The sequence below is a fragment of the Ostrinia nubilalis genome, chromosome 25 (genome assembly GCF_963855985.1).
Source record: "Ostrinia nubilalis chromosome 25, ilOstNubi1.1, whole genome shotgun sequence".
Lineage (NCBI taxonomy): Eukaryota > Metazoa > Arthropoda > Insecta > Lepidoptera > Crambidae > Ostrinia > Ostrinia nubilalis.
This window is the reverse complement of record NC_087112.1, coordinates 973,106-991,794: the sequence shown is the minus strand read 5'-3', so window position 1 is coordinate 991,794 and position 18,689 is coordinate 973,106. Positions and strand designations below refer to the sequence as shown.

At 39.5% G+C, this 18,689-nt stretch overlaps 1 protein-coding gene across 1 annotated transcript in view; it reads left to right on the top strand.

Annotated features, from left to right (window-relative positions):
* Positions 1-18,689, top strand: part of LOC135084050 (talin-1-like) — a 78,573-nt gene that overhangs the window by 24,019 nt on the left and 35,865 nt on the right. The window contains exons 29-42 of the mRNA XM_063978793.1: positions 1,276-1,368; positions 1,746-1,904; positions 2,501-2,723; positions 9,008-9,129; positions 9,507-9,618; positions 9,800-9,877; positions 10,006-10,127; positions 10,347-10,439; positions 11,658-11,816; positions 12,884-13,100; positions 13,903-14,043; positions 15,494-15,636; positions 16,935-17,061; positions 17,383-17,460. Coding sequence (XP_063834863.1) covers positions 1,276-1,368; positions 1,746-1,904; positions 2,501-2,723; positions 9,008-9,129; positions 9,507-9,618; positions 9,800-9,877; positions 10,006-10,127; positions 10,347-10,439; positions 11,658-11,816; positions 12,884-13,100; positions 13,903-14,043; positions 15,494-15,636; positions 16,935-17,061; positions 17,383-17,460 — 1,867 coding nt within the window. The remainder of the gene's footprint in view (positions 1-1,275; positions 1,369-1,745; positions 1,905-2,500; positions 2,724-9,007; positions 9,130-9,506; positions 9,619-9,799; positions 9,878-10,005; positions 10,128-10,346; positions 10,440-11,657; positions 11,817-12,883; positions 13,101-13,902; positions 14,044-15,493; positions 15,637-16,934; positions 17,062-17,382; positions 17,461-18,689) is intronic.

Genomic DNA, 18,689 nt, shown 5'->3' with positions numbered 1-18,689 from the left:
TTACCAAGCAGGGATGTTATGGATATCCGTAACCGTAACCGAAACTATCGGATATCCGAAATAAAAAAATGACCATAACCGTAACCGAAACTGATTCAAAAGTTACGGATAGTTTCGGATAAAGGCCAAACTGCAAAACTCTATGAAATTTGCAGTATACACGCCGCAGCTGCAATGCCGCGCTGCCGATTTCATAGTTTTGCAGTTTGCGGTCTGCGGCCCGTCTTGGAATTGTACCTTAAATCTTAATATTTGTTACCAACTTGTCTGGCATTCGCTGGCACCATCTAATATGCCAGCCTGTTTTACCTTTATCATACATAGGTGTCGTCTTAGTTGGTACATAAAGTAGCTATGTGGGTCACGCTCACGCAGCATCTTGCTATTTGTATTATACCTACATTTTTGAAATTCTAATAATTCCGTAACCGAAATTATCCGAGACTTTCGGATAATCTGAAATGATTTCATATCCGTGACCGTAACCGAAACCGGTATAATATTATTCTAATATCCGTAACCGTATCCATAACCGAAACTTCATATCCTTATTATCCCTGTTACCAAGTACAAGTGCAGGCAGAGCAGGTAGTAAAGGCGCGCGCGCACGGGTGACTTTTGTCACAGTATGTCAACTACTAATTACTGTCATGGTGACAAAAGTTTCTGTGACTGACTGTACGGTAGTCAGTCACAGAAACTTGAATTTTGGGCACATTAGAATAATAATTTTTAACCAAGGTAAATAAAGTTAAAAACGGGACTATTTCCAAAAAACCAAAAATTGTCGACAATTACAGCAAAAATTTACCAAGTGTTATACCATTTTGGAATCCTTACTAAATGCGCCAAATTATGACGTCACTTGCCACACCCGCGTAGTACATTTTTTTTTCAGTACAGTCAGTTTAAACTAGGCAAAATTTTTATTTTGAAAATTTTTTTGAGAATAACGTATTTTTTTCATCCAAGCTGGAGCAGCTGGTTTTGTAGTTTTGATAACAATTTAGAGAAGCATTATTCAGGGTTACATAACAAAAAAAAAATTTGGAAAAAGTGAAGATTTGTGGCAACACGAGTAAAAAGACCGTCACCGGGAGTAGAATTTTTTGATTTTTTTTAAATGCCTATTATTTTTAAAATATGCCACATAGATTTTTTTTTATATTTTTCTAATAACCAGCACAACTTGCCTCAACACCCAGTTCCGGCTTGACGTTACATTACGGGACACCCTGTATATAAATAAGTCTATTTAACTGGAATTGTTTTCAGGATCTGAACAGTTCAGCGGCGAAGCTAGCTAACGCGAGCGGTAAACTGGTGTTCCAGTTCAATCCGCGCGCCAGCCAGGATAAGGAACGTGAGGTAAATACACTAGTCTACCAGTATCTTTCAGCTTTACGGATTTATAGAGTAGGGTATTTGCCACCACCAATCAATTGACGTACTTTTTAAAATTGTCAAAACGAGACTCTCCCATAGATTTTGTATGTCAATATTAGCCAGTAACGTCACTATTTTGTCAACTCAATTAAACCACTTTTTTTAATTACAATGCAACCAAAAATCTTAATTTACAGGTAATTAAAAATGAATTAAGTTTTTGAGACCATAATGAAGTGCCTTTTTTAAAAAAGTTGTGCTTTAGAATGATTTGGCAGTGGTGGCACATGTCTAATTCCGATAATTTGAAAAATTGTAGGTGTATGAAGATAAAATTTAAAGTAAAATTTTTGTCCTAGATCATAAACGTGTCATCGTCAGCATGTGGGAAAGCCTCGCAGCTGCTGAACGATGTGTACCAACTAGCCGCGGCGGCGGACGGCGAGACCGGCGCTCAGCTTGACGGCGCCGGCTCCAAGCTGGCCGACGCTGCTAATGCCTTGCTTACCACGGCGCAGGTATGAATGACACACTGAGTATAACAGAACCCCTTAAGGTTCGGCCAAACCAACGCGATCACTAGCTATCAGCCGGCGTGCAGCGATGGCGGCCAGATTTAAATACATTGATCGCCATCGCTACACGCTGGCTGATCGCGTGTGATCGCGTTGGTTTGACCGACCCTTTACCCACCAAATGCGTCCCATACGATCAGAAAAAACTGTTGCCCATTTGGAGACTCAGCTATACATTGACGTTACTTCGTCAGCATACGAAAATCAACTTTCGGGACTATTCCCACCTCTCGTTCCCACCGCTCCCGTGTAGTCAGGATCTACAGATTGACCGCCAATAAAAACCCAACCAGTGAAGGTCAATTTGTCCCGGGGGAAAGTTAACCTTTGTTTGTCACCTGTCATCCGCTTTGCAATGGAGGGAAGTCGAACCTTAACTTCAAACTCCTATGTCCTTCTGATTAATTTCTTTGCGGGTCCAATGAAGAAAAGCAACTTCTAAACGACGATATAAACTAGCCGTAATGGTGAAGGTCTTTTTATCCTCTAATTAGTAAACGCAGCTGATAAGAAAGGTCTAAATTGCTATCTTTCTGCAGCTCACAGCTCCATGCATGGAAGACCCTCGCTGCCAGGCGTCTCTGGTCGCCTCAGCCAACGCGGTATCCGCCGCCAACCAGCACCTGGCCTCCACCTGGCTACCAGTAGTCCAGGACCAGAAGTACCAGGCCTTAGGCGAAAAGATACAGAAGGGAAGGAGTGAATTAGAAGACGAGCTGGAGAGATTGAAGAGGGCGTGTCGTGTCGGCGACAGTGGAAATGGTGAGTGTAACAACGTCACATTTATCAATCAATACTACTAGCGCCATCTCGTGGTGTTCGCCTGCATTACCAAGCCTCCGCGGATCACCGTGCTTATTGCAAGATCTATCCAGTCTAGGAAGTGTTTGCGCCGCTCGCCGCTAGATGCCACTAGCACATTGAGAGTCGATTTCTACACCGCGGTGTCCAGATTTTTTTTCCCTTAAGAGCGTTGTAGCAAAAAGTTGGCGTTCGAATTTTAGGTTTTTATTGCTTGACGTCGCGTAGTGAGTGCGCAAACTGCATTTATCTGTACAATTTCAACGCTGCGTCGACTAAACGATCTTAATCCGTAGTTGTATCGTACCTAAGACAGTACATCATACATAATAATAAAGAAATCTATATATACAGGGTGTTTCTTGTAAGGTGTCAAGCCAAAGGCAGGTGATAGGTGAGGACTAGACCTATCGATTTCACCCCCATGTATGTTCTACGATTTTTCGTAGTTTAGAAGTTATCGTTAATTTTGAGATTTTTTCAAATTTTATGACCTAGTGGCTTCATTTTTTTTTTATCTTTTTTTTGGGTTGACTTTTCTCAGATTTCTTTTTTTTGACAGATTCCCTAGTAATTGCAGATGTTTGAAAAAAATAATCACCTTCTTATCTTTGATGCAAGATACAAAATTTTTGCTAGAAAAATAAAAAATATGCTTTTAGCAGAACATTCTAAAATTTTCAACTTAAAAGTTTGAAAAAAAAAAAGAACTTCCATAGGTCCAAAATAATTTTAAAAACTGCGCAGTTTTCTGAACTTTCATAATAACACAAAAAATCATGTACTTAATAGGCCATTGTTTTCTGTAATCGCTCTACTAAAGTAGTAAGTCGGAGATTCCGTTACATGTTTTTGACTTTCTTAGGACTAACTAATGTTTGCAATCCACTAAGTTTTCCTACCTATTAGAGTGTGAGAGAAAGGGAAAGAGTTTGTGTGTGTGTGTGTGTGTGTGTGTGTGTGTGTGTGTATGTGCGCGTGCGTGTGTGTGTGTGTGTGCGCGCGCGTGCGTGTGTGTGTGTGTCGATGAGAGAGAGAAAGAGAGCAAACAAGGGTGTAATGATTTAATTTAAATTAAATGTTCAAAATGTCCACCGCTGACCTGAATGCACATTCAACAACGACGCAAAACAATTATTCGTAAATTTACAAAAGCTTCTTGCATTCTAATATGGTTTTGTGCTTCAGTCAGCTTTGTCCGCAGTTCATCAATATTTTCATATTCCCTTTTGTATACCAGATGAAGAGCAAGAGCTTCCACGTGGATAAAAAAATTCTTTTCAGTTATTGTCTCTAAATGTGTTCTACATAACGTAAACTTAGGGGATTGCAAATATTACTTAGTCCTAAGAAAGTCAAAAACATGTAACGGAATCTCCGACTTGCCACTTTAGTGGAGCGATTACAGAAAATAATGGCCTATTAAGTACATGTTTTTTTGTGTTATTATGAAAGTTTAGGAAACTGCGCAGTTTTTAAAATTATTTTTGACCTATGGAAATTCTTTTTTTTCTCATACATTTCAGTTGAAAATTGTAGAATGTTCTGCTAAAAGCATATTTTTTATGTTTCTAGCAAAAATTTTGTATCTTGCATCAAAGATAGGAAGGTGATTATTTTTTTCAAATATCTGCAACTAATAGGGAATCTGTCAAAAAAAAGAAATCTGAGAAAAGTCAACCCAAAAAAAAGATAAAAAAAAAATTAAGCCACTAGGTCATAAAATTTGAAAAAATCTCAAAATTAACGATAACTTCTAAACTACGAAAAATCGTAGAACATACATGGGGGTGAAATCGATAGGTCTAGTTCTCACCTATCACCTGCCTTCGGCTTGACACCTTACAAGAAACACCCTGTATAAAAGAAAGTCGTGTTAGTTACTCCACTTATAACTCAAGAACGGCTGAACCGATTTAGCTGAAAATTGTCAGGGAGGTAGTTTAGAGCCAGGAGAAGGACATAGGATACTTTTTATCCCGTTCGAAATTTAAAAAAAAAGTCTGCTTATTTATTGCCATTAAGGCGGAACAAAGTTCGCCGGGTCAGCTAGTAATGTATAATTTACCTATTTGATTTTTTCTCAGATCAGACTTTTAGCAAAATCAAGTTACGTAATTAATGTATTTTTTACACTAGTAAATCCCGCGACAAGTTTTTAATCTTTAAATTGAGTAAAGTAATAAGTTGATGGGTTTGAAAGAATTTATGTTTTATTTTATTCTTTTTACAGCATCAAAAGCTTGTTTATGAAAAATATTTACTATTTAAATTTTACTTTTGACTTTTTAGTTTTTATGGTGCGGGATGGAAAAATTAAAATTTATTCTGATTTTGTGACGTTTCCGCACATAAATATGGATAGGTTAAATAAATAGAATGAAATGTATGAAAACGAGCGTGCCATTTTTTAAACGTTATCTATAATATCTGTGTCCATCAAAGAGCTCGTAACTAAACATCGTAAGCGCCATTCACATTATTATCTAAAAGTTAATAATAAATATTTAGTTTTTGTAAATCTAAACAAGTCAGGAAATCAAAGAGGTAAATACAGATATCATTGTGATTTTATAGAATTTATTATTATAAACCACGGTCGTATAATGCTAAAAAATCAGAGGTAACTTTAAGATTTTTATCCATAGAGCAAAATTTATCTAATCGTGTTTTTAAACAGTTATCCCATTAGGTACACATGCGTTCTGTTATACAAACCCATCAAAAATAATACTTTTCAAAAAACCAAGTCTCACTACTCAGTTGTTCTACGGTAAAAAGTTGTGAGATCCATGTAATACCAAGTCCAGTCCAGGAAATCATTAACGTTTTACATAAATATATTGACTTAGCCAATTTAGCCATCGCATGAAAACACGTGTAAATTAAATTATTTAGTGCGAAATGAAACGAAATTTTGCATGCCTGTGTAGACATGCAAAATTTCAGCTCAATGGGAAAACGGGAAGTAAGTAAATTTTAAGTTGCAAGATTTTACAACTCCAGATGTCAAAGAAAATAAAAGCTTGTAGATAGCTTTACAAAGAAAAGAAAGATTTATGAAGAAAATAAAAAGTACTGTCTACGATACATTTGTTAGGCCGTGTTGCACCGTCTTACTTTAACATTGACATCAAAATTTTGGATGTCAAAAATCTGTCTAACATAAAACACCGGTTATTGTCAGTTAGGGTCAAAGTTAGGTGGTGCATCTCAGCCTTAGTGTATTTTAATTAAATTTAATACAAATAAGGATGACAAAAATAATCGATAAGTGATCTCACTCGAATATTTCTTATAGTAGGTATACAAGATGTCGAACAAATGGTTACTTACTGAAAAAGTGCTTCATGAGACCTAGCAAACGGCATCAATAATATGTTTAAGAACGAACTGAATCTATTCAAAAAACCTATATTTCCAGCTTTCATACATTTAATACAGTTACAAACAAACACGAAATCAATGGTTTCTGAGAATTCTGAGTGCCTTAATGCCGTCCCCTTTATCTGTTTATTTAGTATTTATTAATTAGTATCTCTTGATGATATTGTAGCAAGTTAAACCTAAAATCATGTTTTCCGTAAATAATTTAAATAAGAATGCAATTTACGAGTTTGTTGTTTGATTATTATATAGGTATTACTCAATTAAAAATTTAATTTAAACAATTAACACTTCTAATACCTACCAGGCATACCTACCAGGTATGGCTGGCGGCATACATTTAGTATGAAATTCGGAAACATTGAATTTTCGCATAGATCCAGTTTATTCTTTGACCTATTTATTGTTATTGTTTTAAAGAGCTCATGAAGCACTTACAGGAACAGTAAACAGTTTCTCGATATCTTGTATAATTAAAAATCAAATGAAATCACTTATCGTTTCCACCCTGTACCTCATCATCATCATTTCAGCCACAGGACGTCCACTGCTGAACATAGGCCTCCCCCAATGACTTCCACATCGCACGGTTGGTAGCGGCCTGCATCCAGCGCCTTCCCGCTACCTTTATCAGGTCGTCGGTCCACCTTGTGGGTGGACGTCCCACGCTGCGTTTTCCGGTACGTGGCCTCCATTCCAGAACCTTGCTGCCCCATCGGCCGTCAGTTCTGCGTACTATGTGCCCTGCCCACTGCCACTTCAGCTTGCTGATCCGTCGGGCTATGTCAGCGACTTTAGTTCGTTTACGGATCTCCTCATTTCTGATTCGATCTCGTAAAGTACTCTCTGTACCTATACTTTTAAAAATAAACTCATTTTATACGTTCATTTGTATAAGTATCTACAATACAAATACCTAACCAACTTAGTTGACGTTTTATAAAACTATTTGTCTAAGTGTCATCGAGCGACCGCTGGTGGATTTGCCATTTACCTGACCTACCCCTTTATTACTAAACGTTTAATATCAGATGAATAGTTACGCACCAATTTCTTTCATTCAGTCGTCAGTAATTGAACTTTCGGAAAAACATGACGAAGCATTGTGTGACCATACAGACGCTATTCAACTTTTATTAGTAAGGAAGAGTATATTTTATGTTGGTAGAAACACAATAGCATAGACTAATGTTTTGACACCCTGTTAAAATTTTTATTAGTCATTTATTTTTTCCTGACCAAACAGATACCATAAAAATATCTTTTGTCTATTCTACCCATATTCTGTAAGTAAAATAATAAAAAGTTTGAAAAGAAAGAAATTACAAGTCCGATTTACCTAAACAAATAAATTAAAAATACTTGCGGATCAAAAGTACTCAATCATACTACAATTTACGAAAAAATCACGCGTGACGCATATACGTCAGTGGGCAGTCAACTGACATAGACCCGGCGTCTACGAGTGCCAAAGCACGACTGATTTATGCCATTTGATGCACCCGATTTTATAGTATTTTCAAATTAATTTTTCATTTGAAGATTGAAGATAGATATTTTTTCTTTTTCACACAATAATAGTACTATGTTTCTTCTTAAGTATAAAGTAGTTTATGTTGCCAAATGACTTTTAGATTATGAGATGTGACCTGTTTTCTTGCAGTAATTTTCTCGAATTTTGACTATCTTAGACATGATAAAAATGCATTTTAATGAATTAAACATCAAAATTTTCTCAATACACTTTCTTCTTCAGGGTATGCTTATTCTAATGAATACATTCTATCTTCTTACTTAGAAATAAATTTGTTGTAATATTAGTTCAAAGTTGTGCCTTCGCGAGTTACCTGGAAATCGGGCTTTAGAAATTCGCTGTTTTCGTAGGCAAAAATCCAATTTGAACGAGATTTTGTCAATAGACATTCCGTAAAAACGTATGATAATTACGATGATATAAGTCAAAAGAAGCTATAACAATAAATTAAATGACTAAAATCATTTCGAAATCTGCCAAATTCTCGATTTCTGCATGAAAAATGTGACAACGCTCTTAAAGACCTTCCGACGATTATGTTGAATATTTTAAGTTTTGTGAGTAAGTAAGTAATAAGCCAAGGTTGCATCCGACTGTGACGTTCTTTAGGGGAATCGCAGATTGGGACTTCCGAACGCCTAATTACAAATTGCCAGCGATTCTCCCGCGTCTGTGTCCAACGTCCGTGCGGGAATTGGTCGACGGACGGGAGACGCCCGCCCGCACCTCATTTTTGTACCTGCCCCGTACTTTGCAATAAAGTACCCCATTTTTGCATGAAACGCGGTGTTGTTATTTGGAGCCCTTCACCCCGCTTGTCAGCCGAAAAACTCAACCCTACAAAATGAGCTGTTATTTGGTGCTTTTGTTGGAATAAAAAATAACTAAGCATGCGTACCGGAAAGCGCAGCGTGGGACGTCCATCCAGAAGGTGGACCGACGATCTTATAAAGGCAGCAGGAAGGCGCTGGATGCAGGCAGCTACCAACCGTGCGATGTGGAAGTCATTGGGGGAGGCCTATGTTCAGCAGTGGACGTCCTGTGGCTGAAATGATGATGATGATGATGAACTCGAGTTGGTGTCTCCTCAAGGGGATGCGCGATGCCAATAGCAAGGGCGTCCGCGGAAGACCAGCTTCTTGACATACCCTTACAAGTGTCAATTGGCGCATTGGCTCAGTTGTGTTGCTGTTGTTTAATATGTATTTATTACTTAAATAAGTACTGTGTCAAGAAAGTTTTTCTGTTTCTATTATTTAATGCTATTTTTTGCAATGAATGAATTATTTTATTTGATTGTGAACCTCCACCGTTTCTTTGATAGAAGTGCAAGTGAAGAACGTCGGCCGCCCAGCGCCGACGCAAGGCCCGAAGCACTTGAAGTTTGTCAGCGCGGCGGAGAAGGCTGAAAGCGCCCTCCAGAAAGCTGAGATGGAACTGGATAAGGTAACACTACCATTGCAGCAGGAGGACCTACTTCTTCAGGACAAAGCACCTTATCAAACCGGAAACTGATCGTAACCGTATCAACTCGAGGCGGTCAGTATTCTGTGTATGAAACTCCGTACGTGGCAGTACACACTTATCCACACCGTAACGAAAGAATCGCCTCGCAGCGAAAGGCGATACGGTGTCGATTCCTTTTCAGGTTGATAAGTGTGCCTTGTGTGACCTTTAAACAACTTGCAGAATATAGGTATAAATGTCTGTATTTGTTTAGTAACACTGTTATATTCTTTTTTCAAGTTACTATTCCCACTTCTTGTTAAAACCTCTATGTAGCCAGGATCTAGCTTGTGCTTTACAGGGATTGTCGTTTACAGCCAATCGTGCCAACTAGAGGTGGCCAAATACCAGCTGACCTGCAGAGCAAGTTAGCTCAAAGTCTCGCACAGCTCAATGCTGCCATCGCTGCACTTTTAGCTGCTACGGCTGGTACGTTCGTGAATTCTATTGTTACTATTTTATATTTTACTCTCATGCATTTAGGTTTCAGATAGTAGATTTATGAGTAATATTTAGTTGTACTAATATTTATAGTGTATAAATAAAATATGTGCACAATTGTAAAATAATAGATTCTTCACAGGCATTTGACAAAGTAACTAATTTACAGATCGTGAGAAACCTGACTACGAAACAGCAGAACAGTCTATTCAAGCTATCAACCAGCTGATGCCACAAGTTGTCAAAGGTAATTAAAATACCTTTTTGTGGTGTGCTACAAGGGACTATCCTTGGCCCGCTGTTTAATGTGGTGTGCTAAAAGGGATTATTCTTGGCCCGCTATATAATATAAAATTTATGTTTGTTCCTGTTTAGATACCAAAGCACTTAGTGCTGGCAAAGACGACAAGGACCGTCAGGCGATGTTGGACGAATTGAGGAATATGTGCGAGGCGACTCGTGGTATATGTTCTAGCGCGAGAGATGGCAATCACGAGGTAAAACCTGAAAATATATTTAAAACTTTAATGTAATTTAGTAAACAATATAGGTTATCTAGGGTTGTGTGTGTGTATTGTTTTCCTCCTATGTGAAATATTTATACTGCATTGGTTTCATAACTTGTCGCTTGTTTGATACCTACTTTCATTGAGAATACTTTTAATGTATTGCTGTAAAATTTACTTATACTTGAAAATAATATATTCTTGTTGTAGAACATGAATTACAACGCGGTGAGATTCGGAAACAATTCCGGGAAGCTGTTCTACGTCATCAGTCCCCAAACCAATCAGGATAAAGAGCACCAGGTGAGAATAATCACAAGCTATAAACCAACGCAACTTTAAATTGAATTTATGTGTTTTGGAATGACTCACGTTTTATGTATTTTTCAAGCGAATCAAGAAGGCGTACAAGTTGTTAAAGAATCATCTAAAACAATAGGGATGTTTCCTGGGTCAAAAAGCAAGAGTTTTAATTAGTCCGTCAGTTAACTTATCAAAAAATACTCTACACGTATTTTTCACTTTTTCAAACTAATGAAAATTGAAAGAGATAAAGCGCGCCAAAGTTCATAAGAAGAGGCCCGTGACGTCAATGCGTGCATAAAAGTGCCGCACGTTGTGACGTCGTGCGGAACTTCAACGCACCATAACTATGTAATTATTTGTTAGATTGACAAATAAAAATATATGTGTCCAATATTTTTTGATATTAAACATGACGGACTAAAAAAATTTTTTTAGGAAACTTGCCTCTTGTGCCGAACCTTACCATACCACGTTTTGTAACATTATGGACGCAATAAATTATTGAGTGTTGAGTAAAAAATACCGGCCAGGTGCGAGTCGGACTCGCACAGGAAGGGTTCCATACGACAATTTTGTTGTTGTCACAAAGCAATATAGATGACCCACACTGAACTGTCCCACCAAACTCAATGACAGGGGGGCGCTACCATCGTTCAACTAAATGGTTTCCAACATGGCAAAAATCGGAACCAGTGATCCGGTATTGACGGTGGCGCCCCACTGTCAATGTCATGGATAGGACAGTTCAGTATTTTGGAACTATATCAGGCGTGGAGAGTGTAGGCCAAATCCTCCATTTGCCTTTGGTAAAAAATGGAGAGGACCGTGCTCCTGCATTGGAAACTGAATACCTGAAGATGATCTAAATAAAATAAAATAGTTTATTCAGTACATAGGCCCTTTCCAGGGCACTTATACACGTCCCAAATATTAGCTTGCCCTACCACCACTTCGGGACAACAATGGGCTGGTGCTGAGAAGAAGTGAAGTGGCGGAAGAAACTCAGTCACCTTTGTCAGCCTCTTTTTCAATCCAATACAGTAATTTAAAGCTCACATGACACGGTAAAAAGTACGAGCTAAGCCGGTAAAGTCCACGCACTCTTGTCATTTAAATAATCGTTTACTTTCTAGTATCATTTTTTCCTAAGGATTTTTTTACCTCTACTTTGAATTTATGAATTTATTTCTATAAGAGATTGTGGTATCTTTCTAGATAATCGACCTGTCATCTCAAGCGTGCGAGAAGGCCACCATGCTTCTGACCGAAGTGTACCAGTTAGCAGCTGAAGTAGGTGGAGCTACCGGCGCGGAGCTAGACAGCTGCGGATCTAACACCGCTGACGCTGCCAAGACTCTACTTGCTACTGCCCAGGTAAGGTTTAGATATAGTGTAGATCAGTCTTTCCCAAAGTGGGCGATAACGCCCCCTTGTGGGCGCTGCAGGCTTAAAGGGGGGCGGTAAGAGACCCAGAAAAAAAATCGGGACGCTGTGTAGAGGTTTGGGAGGCGTCATCTACTAGGAGGACTCTTAGACACCGACTGCGCTCGACTCTTGACTACATAAATGGGGGGCGCTACAAAATAATTTATTCTCAAAGTGGGCAGTAGACTAAATAAGTTTGGGAACCACTGGTGTAGATTATGGTAATACAGGAGCTGGGACGAGAGATGGTGTTATTCCCATTTTCCTCAGGTAATGTAGACTGTCGTAACATTCCAGAAGTGGCAGGCTCGAGCATCGCACAGTACAAAAAATTTACTGTATAGGACTATGTCTTAAAGAATAAAGGAATTGACTAGTCTTAAAGAATAAACTGTTAATTACAATGGGATGGTTTCTGACATTAGCATAATACGACATGAAGGTACCGAAAATAGTGAATTGAGCAGTGCCATCCTATCATAAAGTTTGAGAAATAGAAGAAGCAATACCGTCAGTAATAATAATTATGTTAGTGACCATGAAAGTTTAAAACAATAAATAGAGGAAGAATTGGAATAGAATAGAATAGAAAAGGTTTATTGACACAGTAAAAAAAGACACAATACAAAAAAAAAAACAACAAAAACACATAATATGTAGGCTATTAAAACAAGAATTAGAAGAAGAAAGAAAGAAGAAAATGTTTATTTAAAACATCACTTATTTTATTGAGCTGAATCAGGCAGGTATTTGACTGCAACCATCTGACATTATTTGAGAAGCAGTCTAGAGTGGTACCTGTCCTGGAAGTGTATTCACTCGCACCTTGAAGAGGCCCAGATTAATATAAATTGATGTTATTACCTGGTAGGGCCCAAAAGATAAGGAGACATGTAAAGTGCCCCATAAGGGCTACCTTTTCTTTTTTCATTATTTTCTATTGACGTTCATAAGTGCCACTTGTGGTCTAAAGTGAATAAATATTTTTGATTTTAATTTTTTGATTTTACCCCTAGTTAACCGCGCCAAGTATCCACGAGCCGCGCTGCCAAGCCGCCATGCTGTCGGCAGCGGACGCGCTATCATCGTCCGCCCAGCGCTTGGCCCACGCGTGGGCGGCGCCCGCCCAGCTGCCCGCCCAGAAAGAGAGAGCCGCCCAGCTGGAGATCGAGAGGAGGGAATTGGAAGACGCTGTGGAGAAGATCAGGGCTGCTGTGCGCGATGATGCTGCTGGTAAGAGTTTGTAATATTTACTGTGGTTAAAATTCTTGCTTTAAGTCCAATTTCACGAAATATTAAACGGACTGTTAAAGCCATTAAAATCGGTCTTTGAATTATTCACTACTATTGATTAATAACCAATAACGTATTTAAAGAATCTTGAGAAAGATGAGATGTCTACTTGTTGGCCTCAAATGTGATAAAACGAATCAAAACAATAAAACTGTTTTTTTTCGTGGAGTATGTGTTCTTTAGTCTTAAATGCGCGATTATTTTATTAAACATTAACTAATACAATCCTTCGAATGAAGTTATTTTCACTAAATGAGCGAGGAAAATCACGATATCTAGACATTTCTGAGATATATTCAAGTTGTTTTCCAGTAATTTTTCTCGGTATTTATTTTCTTCCGGTGAGACCGTCTAAATTTTGACTTTCCAAATTTTGTATTTGTTAGAATAAAGAATTTATGCTATCTATATTTAGATTAAAAACAATGTATCGACACCAAGGCTGCTTGCGAATTAATTCGCTTGATACACCACGAGTATCCACAATGTCGATACATGTAGTAACCTTAGCCGTAGCAATAAATTATGTAATACGAGACTTCGTTGCCAACAAACTGCTAAGCAATTTGGTAAAATAACTAAACAATTTTTATTTTTTTTATTTTTTATTTTATTTATTAGGACAACCTATAAGACAAACACGCATTCATGGAATTACTATATCTAAAAGTGCTTAGAACTAAAAAATGTAATTACATAATATTAAAATAACAGTATAAATAAAATAAATTTTCCCCCACAGCGGTAAAGTCCCCTACTCGGCGGGCGCCGCCTCCGCCCCCCAAGCGCGCGTCGACCGGCGAGCCCCGGCGCTCCATGGCCTCTGCAACCCGGGACTTCAACCAGGAGTTCCTGCACCAGCTGCGCTGCGAGGAGAGCCAGAGTGAGTGCCGTTGTTAGGGCCGTCTGTAACCTACTAGGGGGCACTTAAGGATCCCCCAAGCGCGTCGCACAGTGAGCCACCGCGCTCCGCCGCCACCCGGGACTTCAACCAGGAGTTCCTGCACCAGCTGCGCTGCGAGGAGAGCCAGAGTGAGTGCCGTTGTTAGGGCCGTCTGTAACCTACTAGGGGGCACTTAAGGATCCCCCAAGCGCGTCGCACAGTGAGCCACCGCGCTCCGCCGCCACCCGGGACTTCAACCAGGAGTTCCTGCACCAGCTGCGCTGCGAGGAGAGCCAGAGTGAGTGCCGTTGTTAGGGCCGTCTGTAACCTACTAGGGGGCACTTAAGGATCCCCCAAGCGCGTCGCACAGTGAGCCACCGCGCTCCGCCGCCACCCGGGACTTCAACCAGGAGTTCCTGCACCAGCTGCGCTGCGAGGAGAGCCAGAGTGAGTGCCGTTGTTAGGGCCGTCTGTAACCTACTAGGGGGCACTTAAGGATCCCCCAAGCGCGTCGCACAGTGAGCCACCGCGCTCCGCCGCCACCCGGGACTTCAACCAGGAGTTCCTGCACCAGCTGCGCTGCGAGGAGAGCCAGAGTGAGTGCCGTTGTTAGGGCCGTCTGTAACCTACTAGGGGGCACTTAAGGATCCCCCAAGCGCGTCGCACAGTGAGCCACCGCGCTCCGCCGCCACCCGGGACTTCAACCAGGAGTTCCTGCACCAGCTGCGCTGCGAGGAGAGCCAGAGTGAGTGCCGTTGTTAGGGCCGTCTGTAACCTACTAGGGGGCACTTAAGGATCCCCCAAGCGCGTCGCACAGTGAGCCCCGGCGCTCCATGGCCGCCACCCGGGACTTCAACCAGGAGTTCTTGCACCAGCTGCGCTGCGAGGAGAGCCAGCGTGAGTCATTATTACGCTAAGCGAAGGATTTGCATAAAGTAACAACGAGGACTATTGTTCTAGCGATCACCAGTTTGGCACCACTGTAGTGTAAAGGTACAGTGTGTAAAAACTAAAAACACACAACAAAATATCATGCTTAAAACAAGCGTGCTCGAATAAATTGAAATGAGCATGTTTATTACTAGCAATGTTCCGACACACATGCAAAGTAGCAATTGCTCAATAGTGGCATGCTTTTGTGCTACCAATGACCATGACGTGTACCTTAAAGTTCTGTCGCATTTACTGTAAAGTCCTGTCGCTCGCGCGATCAGTTCTTTCACTAACTCAACCTGCTTCTAGCCTTGCCTCAATAGGAACGTGGGTCCCGTAGAATTTTTTTCCTTGAATATTCATCCAGAATCAACTGTATGTATTTATAGATACAACTACAGAATAGTTAATTACACAGTATAACATCAAAGGCTACTTGGCTATCAAGGCTACATCAAAAATTGGACGTCAATAAATGTTACCTTGTTTATAAAACGGACCTTCTGTTAATTTGTAGACGCCGGCAACGTAGTAGACGACGACGTGGCCATCGCTAACAAGCGTAAGACGGACGACGAGAAGGCTTTGCTCCAGCAGTTTGGCAGGAGCGTGGATGCTGCAGCCCTGAAGATCAAGAAGGCTGAGGAAGATGTTAATAAGGTAAGATAAATTATTGTTAATTAGGGGTCATAATAATGGGCAAACGGTTGAGCGAGCGGGCATAACAAGGCAGGTATTTGACCGCAATCGCACCTGGTGTTAAATAAGATGCAGGATGGTACATGCTACATATCTTCCCTGTAGTGCTTATTCACTCTCGCCTTAGAAGTCCCGGATTATACAGGGTGTTAGGTAAATGGGTATATGAGCCGACACTAGCCCATGTTAACATGGGCATATAAATGATATGGTGAAGTCAGAAAATTGATATCTTCATTTTAATTATTTTAATTTTCATACAAATCGGATTTTATAAATTTTATTTTGTATGAAAATTAAAAAAATTAAAATTGGAGGAATTTATGTCTTAATTTGGAGGAATTTATGTCTTAATTTAATATACTTAGCTACCTGAATTAAACCTAAGGATTGTAAAATTTATAATTTTATAATTTTGTTAAATTTAGTACTCAGATTTTGAACAGTAAACTTAGTGGATTTTCAATAGTAAAACTGATAGATCTCATTTAATTAAATTAAATTCATTGTTTAAATCAGAATATTGTTATAAAATATTATTATGCTGTGTTAACTGTCTGACTGTTTGTATAAATAACTCTGTTCACTTGGAAAATTCCAATTTAAATGATTTGTGGGAATGAATAGAGGTATCCGTGGCCGTGGGCTCCACTGATTGTTCTGTTCATTTCCATAAATCAGCTAGTGGTGCAAAGAGGCAAAGCATGTTTGTAAGATGGGGATAGCGGTGCGGGTTGTACAACAACTAAATGTCGATGTATAACTTTACTGCATATCTGAATTGTACAATTGTTTGTTATCCTAAATAAAAAAAATAAAAAAAAAAAAAAAAAAAAAAATATGTGGGATTTCGTATTTATACAATTGTCAAGTTATTTATTTATTTAAAACTAGCGATTCGCGTGGGTGCTATGTATCATACGTTATTCTTCCTCCTGAATCAGAATCTATTTAAGAAAATTGCATTTAAATCCGTTGCGTAGTTGAACAGTTCTAAGGCCCAGTTTTTAGATTCGAAATTAAAATAACAAATTGTTAAATTTTGCTACTAATGGTTAAATATTAACAAAATGTTAACTAGTAGTTAAAAAATGTACTAAAAGTCAAGCTAACCATTGTTCGAAAAACATTTTTTTCTGATATTTAACCACTTGTCATTTGACATCTGTCAAATTTGACTATTGGTTATTTTAACTACGAATCAAGAAACCGGGCCTAAGAGCGACTTTGTTTTATGGTTACTATGTCGGTTTCATCAGATATACAGCGCCAAGGACGACGTGGTGCCCGCGCTGTCTGTGGACCAGACGCTGGTGGTGCAGAAGCAGATGGAGCAGAAGCTGTCTCAAGCCGCCGTCGCGGCTGCCAACCTCGTAGCCAGCAACCGTAAGTAACACCTATGAAAAAGCACACTTAAAAAATTCATCAATCATTTGGATGGCAAAGCCGGGAAGATATGTCTCAAATATGTGGTGCTCAAATATTTTTGTGGGTAAAGCACATGCGTCGTGTAAGTGATGCACTTGGTTACATTTTGGTTATTTACATTATCTAAGTTTTGTAAATTGCAGCATTAGATTTGAGATTTGCTATGGATGGATGATGGATTTGGGAACAAGAATGGATAAAATATAATCATCAAATTCTAAGAACTAATGTCATACGGGAAAATCTATAACGGACCATTTAAACACAAATATTTTTCAGATCCCGACTCGATAGACTTGGTTGTGGCGTCAAAGTCTACTGCGACGTTGTCAGAATTGATGCCGCACATTGTGCAAGGTAAGAATAATTTAATCACTTGAAATAGAATAACGCCCGTATTCACAAACATTACTATGAGGTCTCACAGTGCGCGTGGACGCACGGTGAGACACACGAACCAATCACAGAGCTCTATTTAACGCTGTGCGTTCGATTAGCTGCTTCACTTAAGCAAGCATCGTTTCTGAATACGGGGTAAGCCCTGTTTCAATATCAATGACTTTCGTCAGATATTGTTAATGCCTCTATCTAGTTGAGTCTTCATAGCGTACAAGTGTAACCTACGTCAAATCAGTTTATACTTATTACAAAATAGCACTTATTTACCAGTAAATAAACCTCAAGACCCCACGTCTTACATAATAGTCCAGTAGAATTAGCTTTTAAATCGGAAATAATTCCTACAAAAGATTTTATTGCTTTAATGGCTTCATTGGTTGCCCATTAAGACTCTCCTAAGTTTTCGACTTCGACGGAGTTGTGCTTAAGTGGTGGGGGCCCCCGAAAGGGGCGCTTTTTTGGTTTACCAGTTATACCGCGTAAAGGACTTACCCTATCGAAAAGTGGTCTTCATGACGGTTGAAGGGCACTTAATCCTGCATTGAATAAGACCAAATTCATATGTTTTGAACAAACCGTTCTCGTGCAAATGTTCGGCAAAGTAGAAAATATGTGTATAATTAATGACCCTCTCCACGTCCAATGACTCGTTACCCGCAGGCTTCCAAGTCTTGAAAAGGAGCGCCTCAACCAGTGTAACCCTATCAAGGCATACGAGCTGGATTCGCCGATCCTTGTTCGTCCCAGCCGTTCCTTAACTGCGGTTGCTGCACCTCTTCCTGGCACTCACCTGAACGACTCTGTGTTACCTACTGTGGCTGCCCCTCTTCCTTGTATCCTCCTGCACGACTACGTTGCCTAGCCGTATGCCTGGTCTAAGATTTGACGCCAAAAATCAACAACAACAAGTTCATATTGTACGCGCCAGCATTAAAACCTCATACATTTCGAACTCATGTCACACTATTCTATCACTCATTCTGACAGTCCTTTTTCCTATCCTCTCCCTCCCACCTTCAGTCTCGCTCTCGCATCGCAACGCGCCGCTTCGCCTACCTATCTGGGCGTTAATTACTAAATAAGTATCCAAAATAAACCAATTCAAATAAACCCAAATCGCGCGCTAAACTCAACTCAATAAAAATTCAAGTGTTTGTGAAAGTGAAAGAAGAACCAAGCTTGGACCG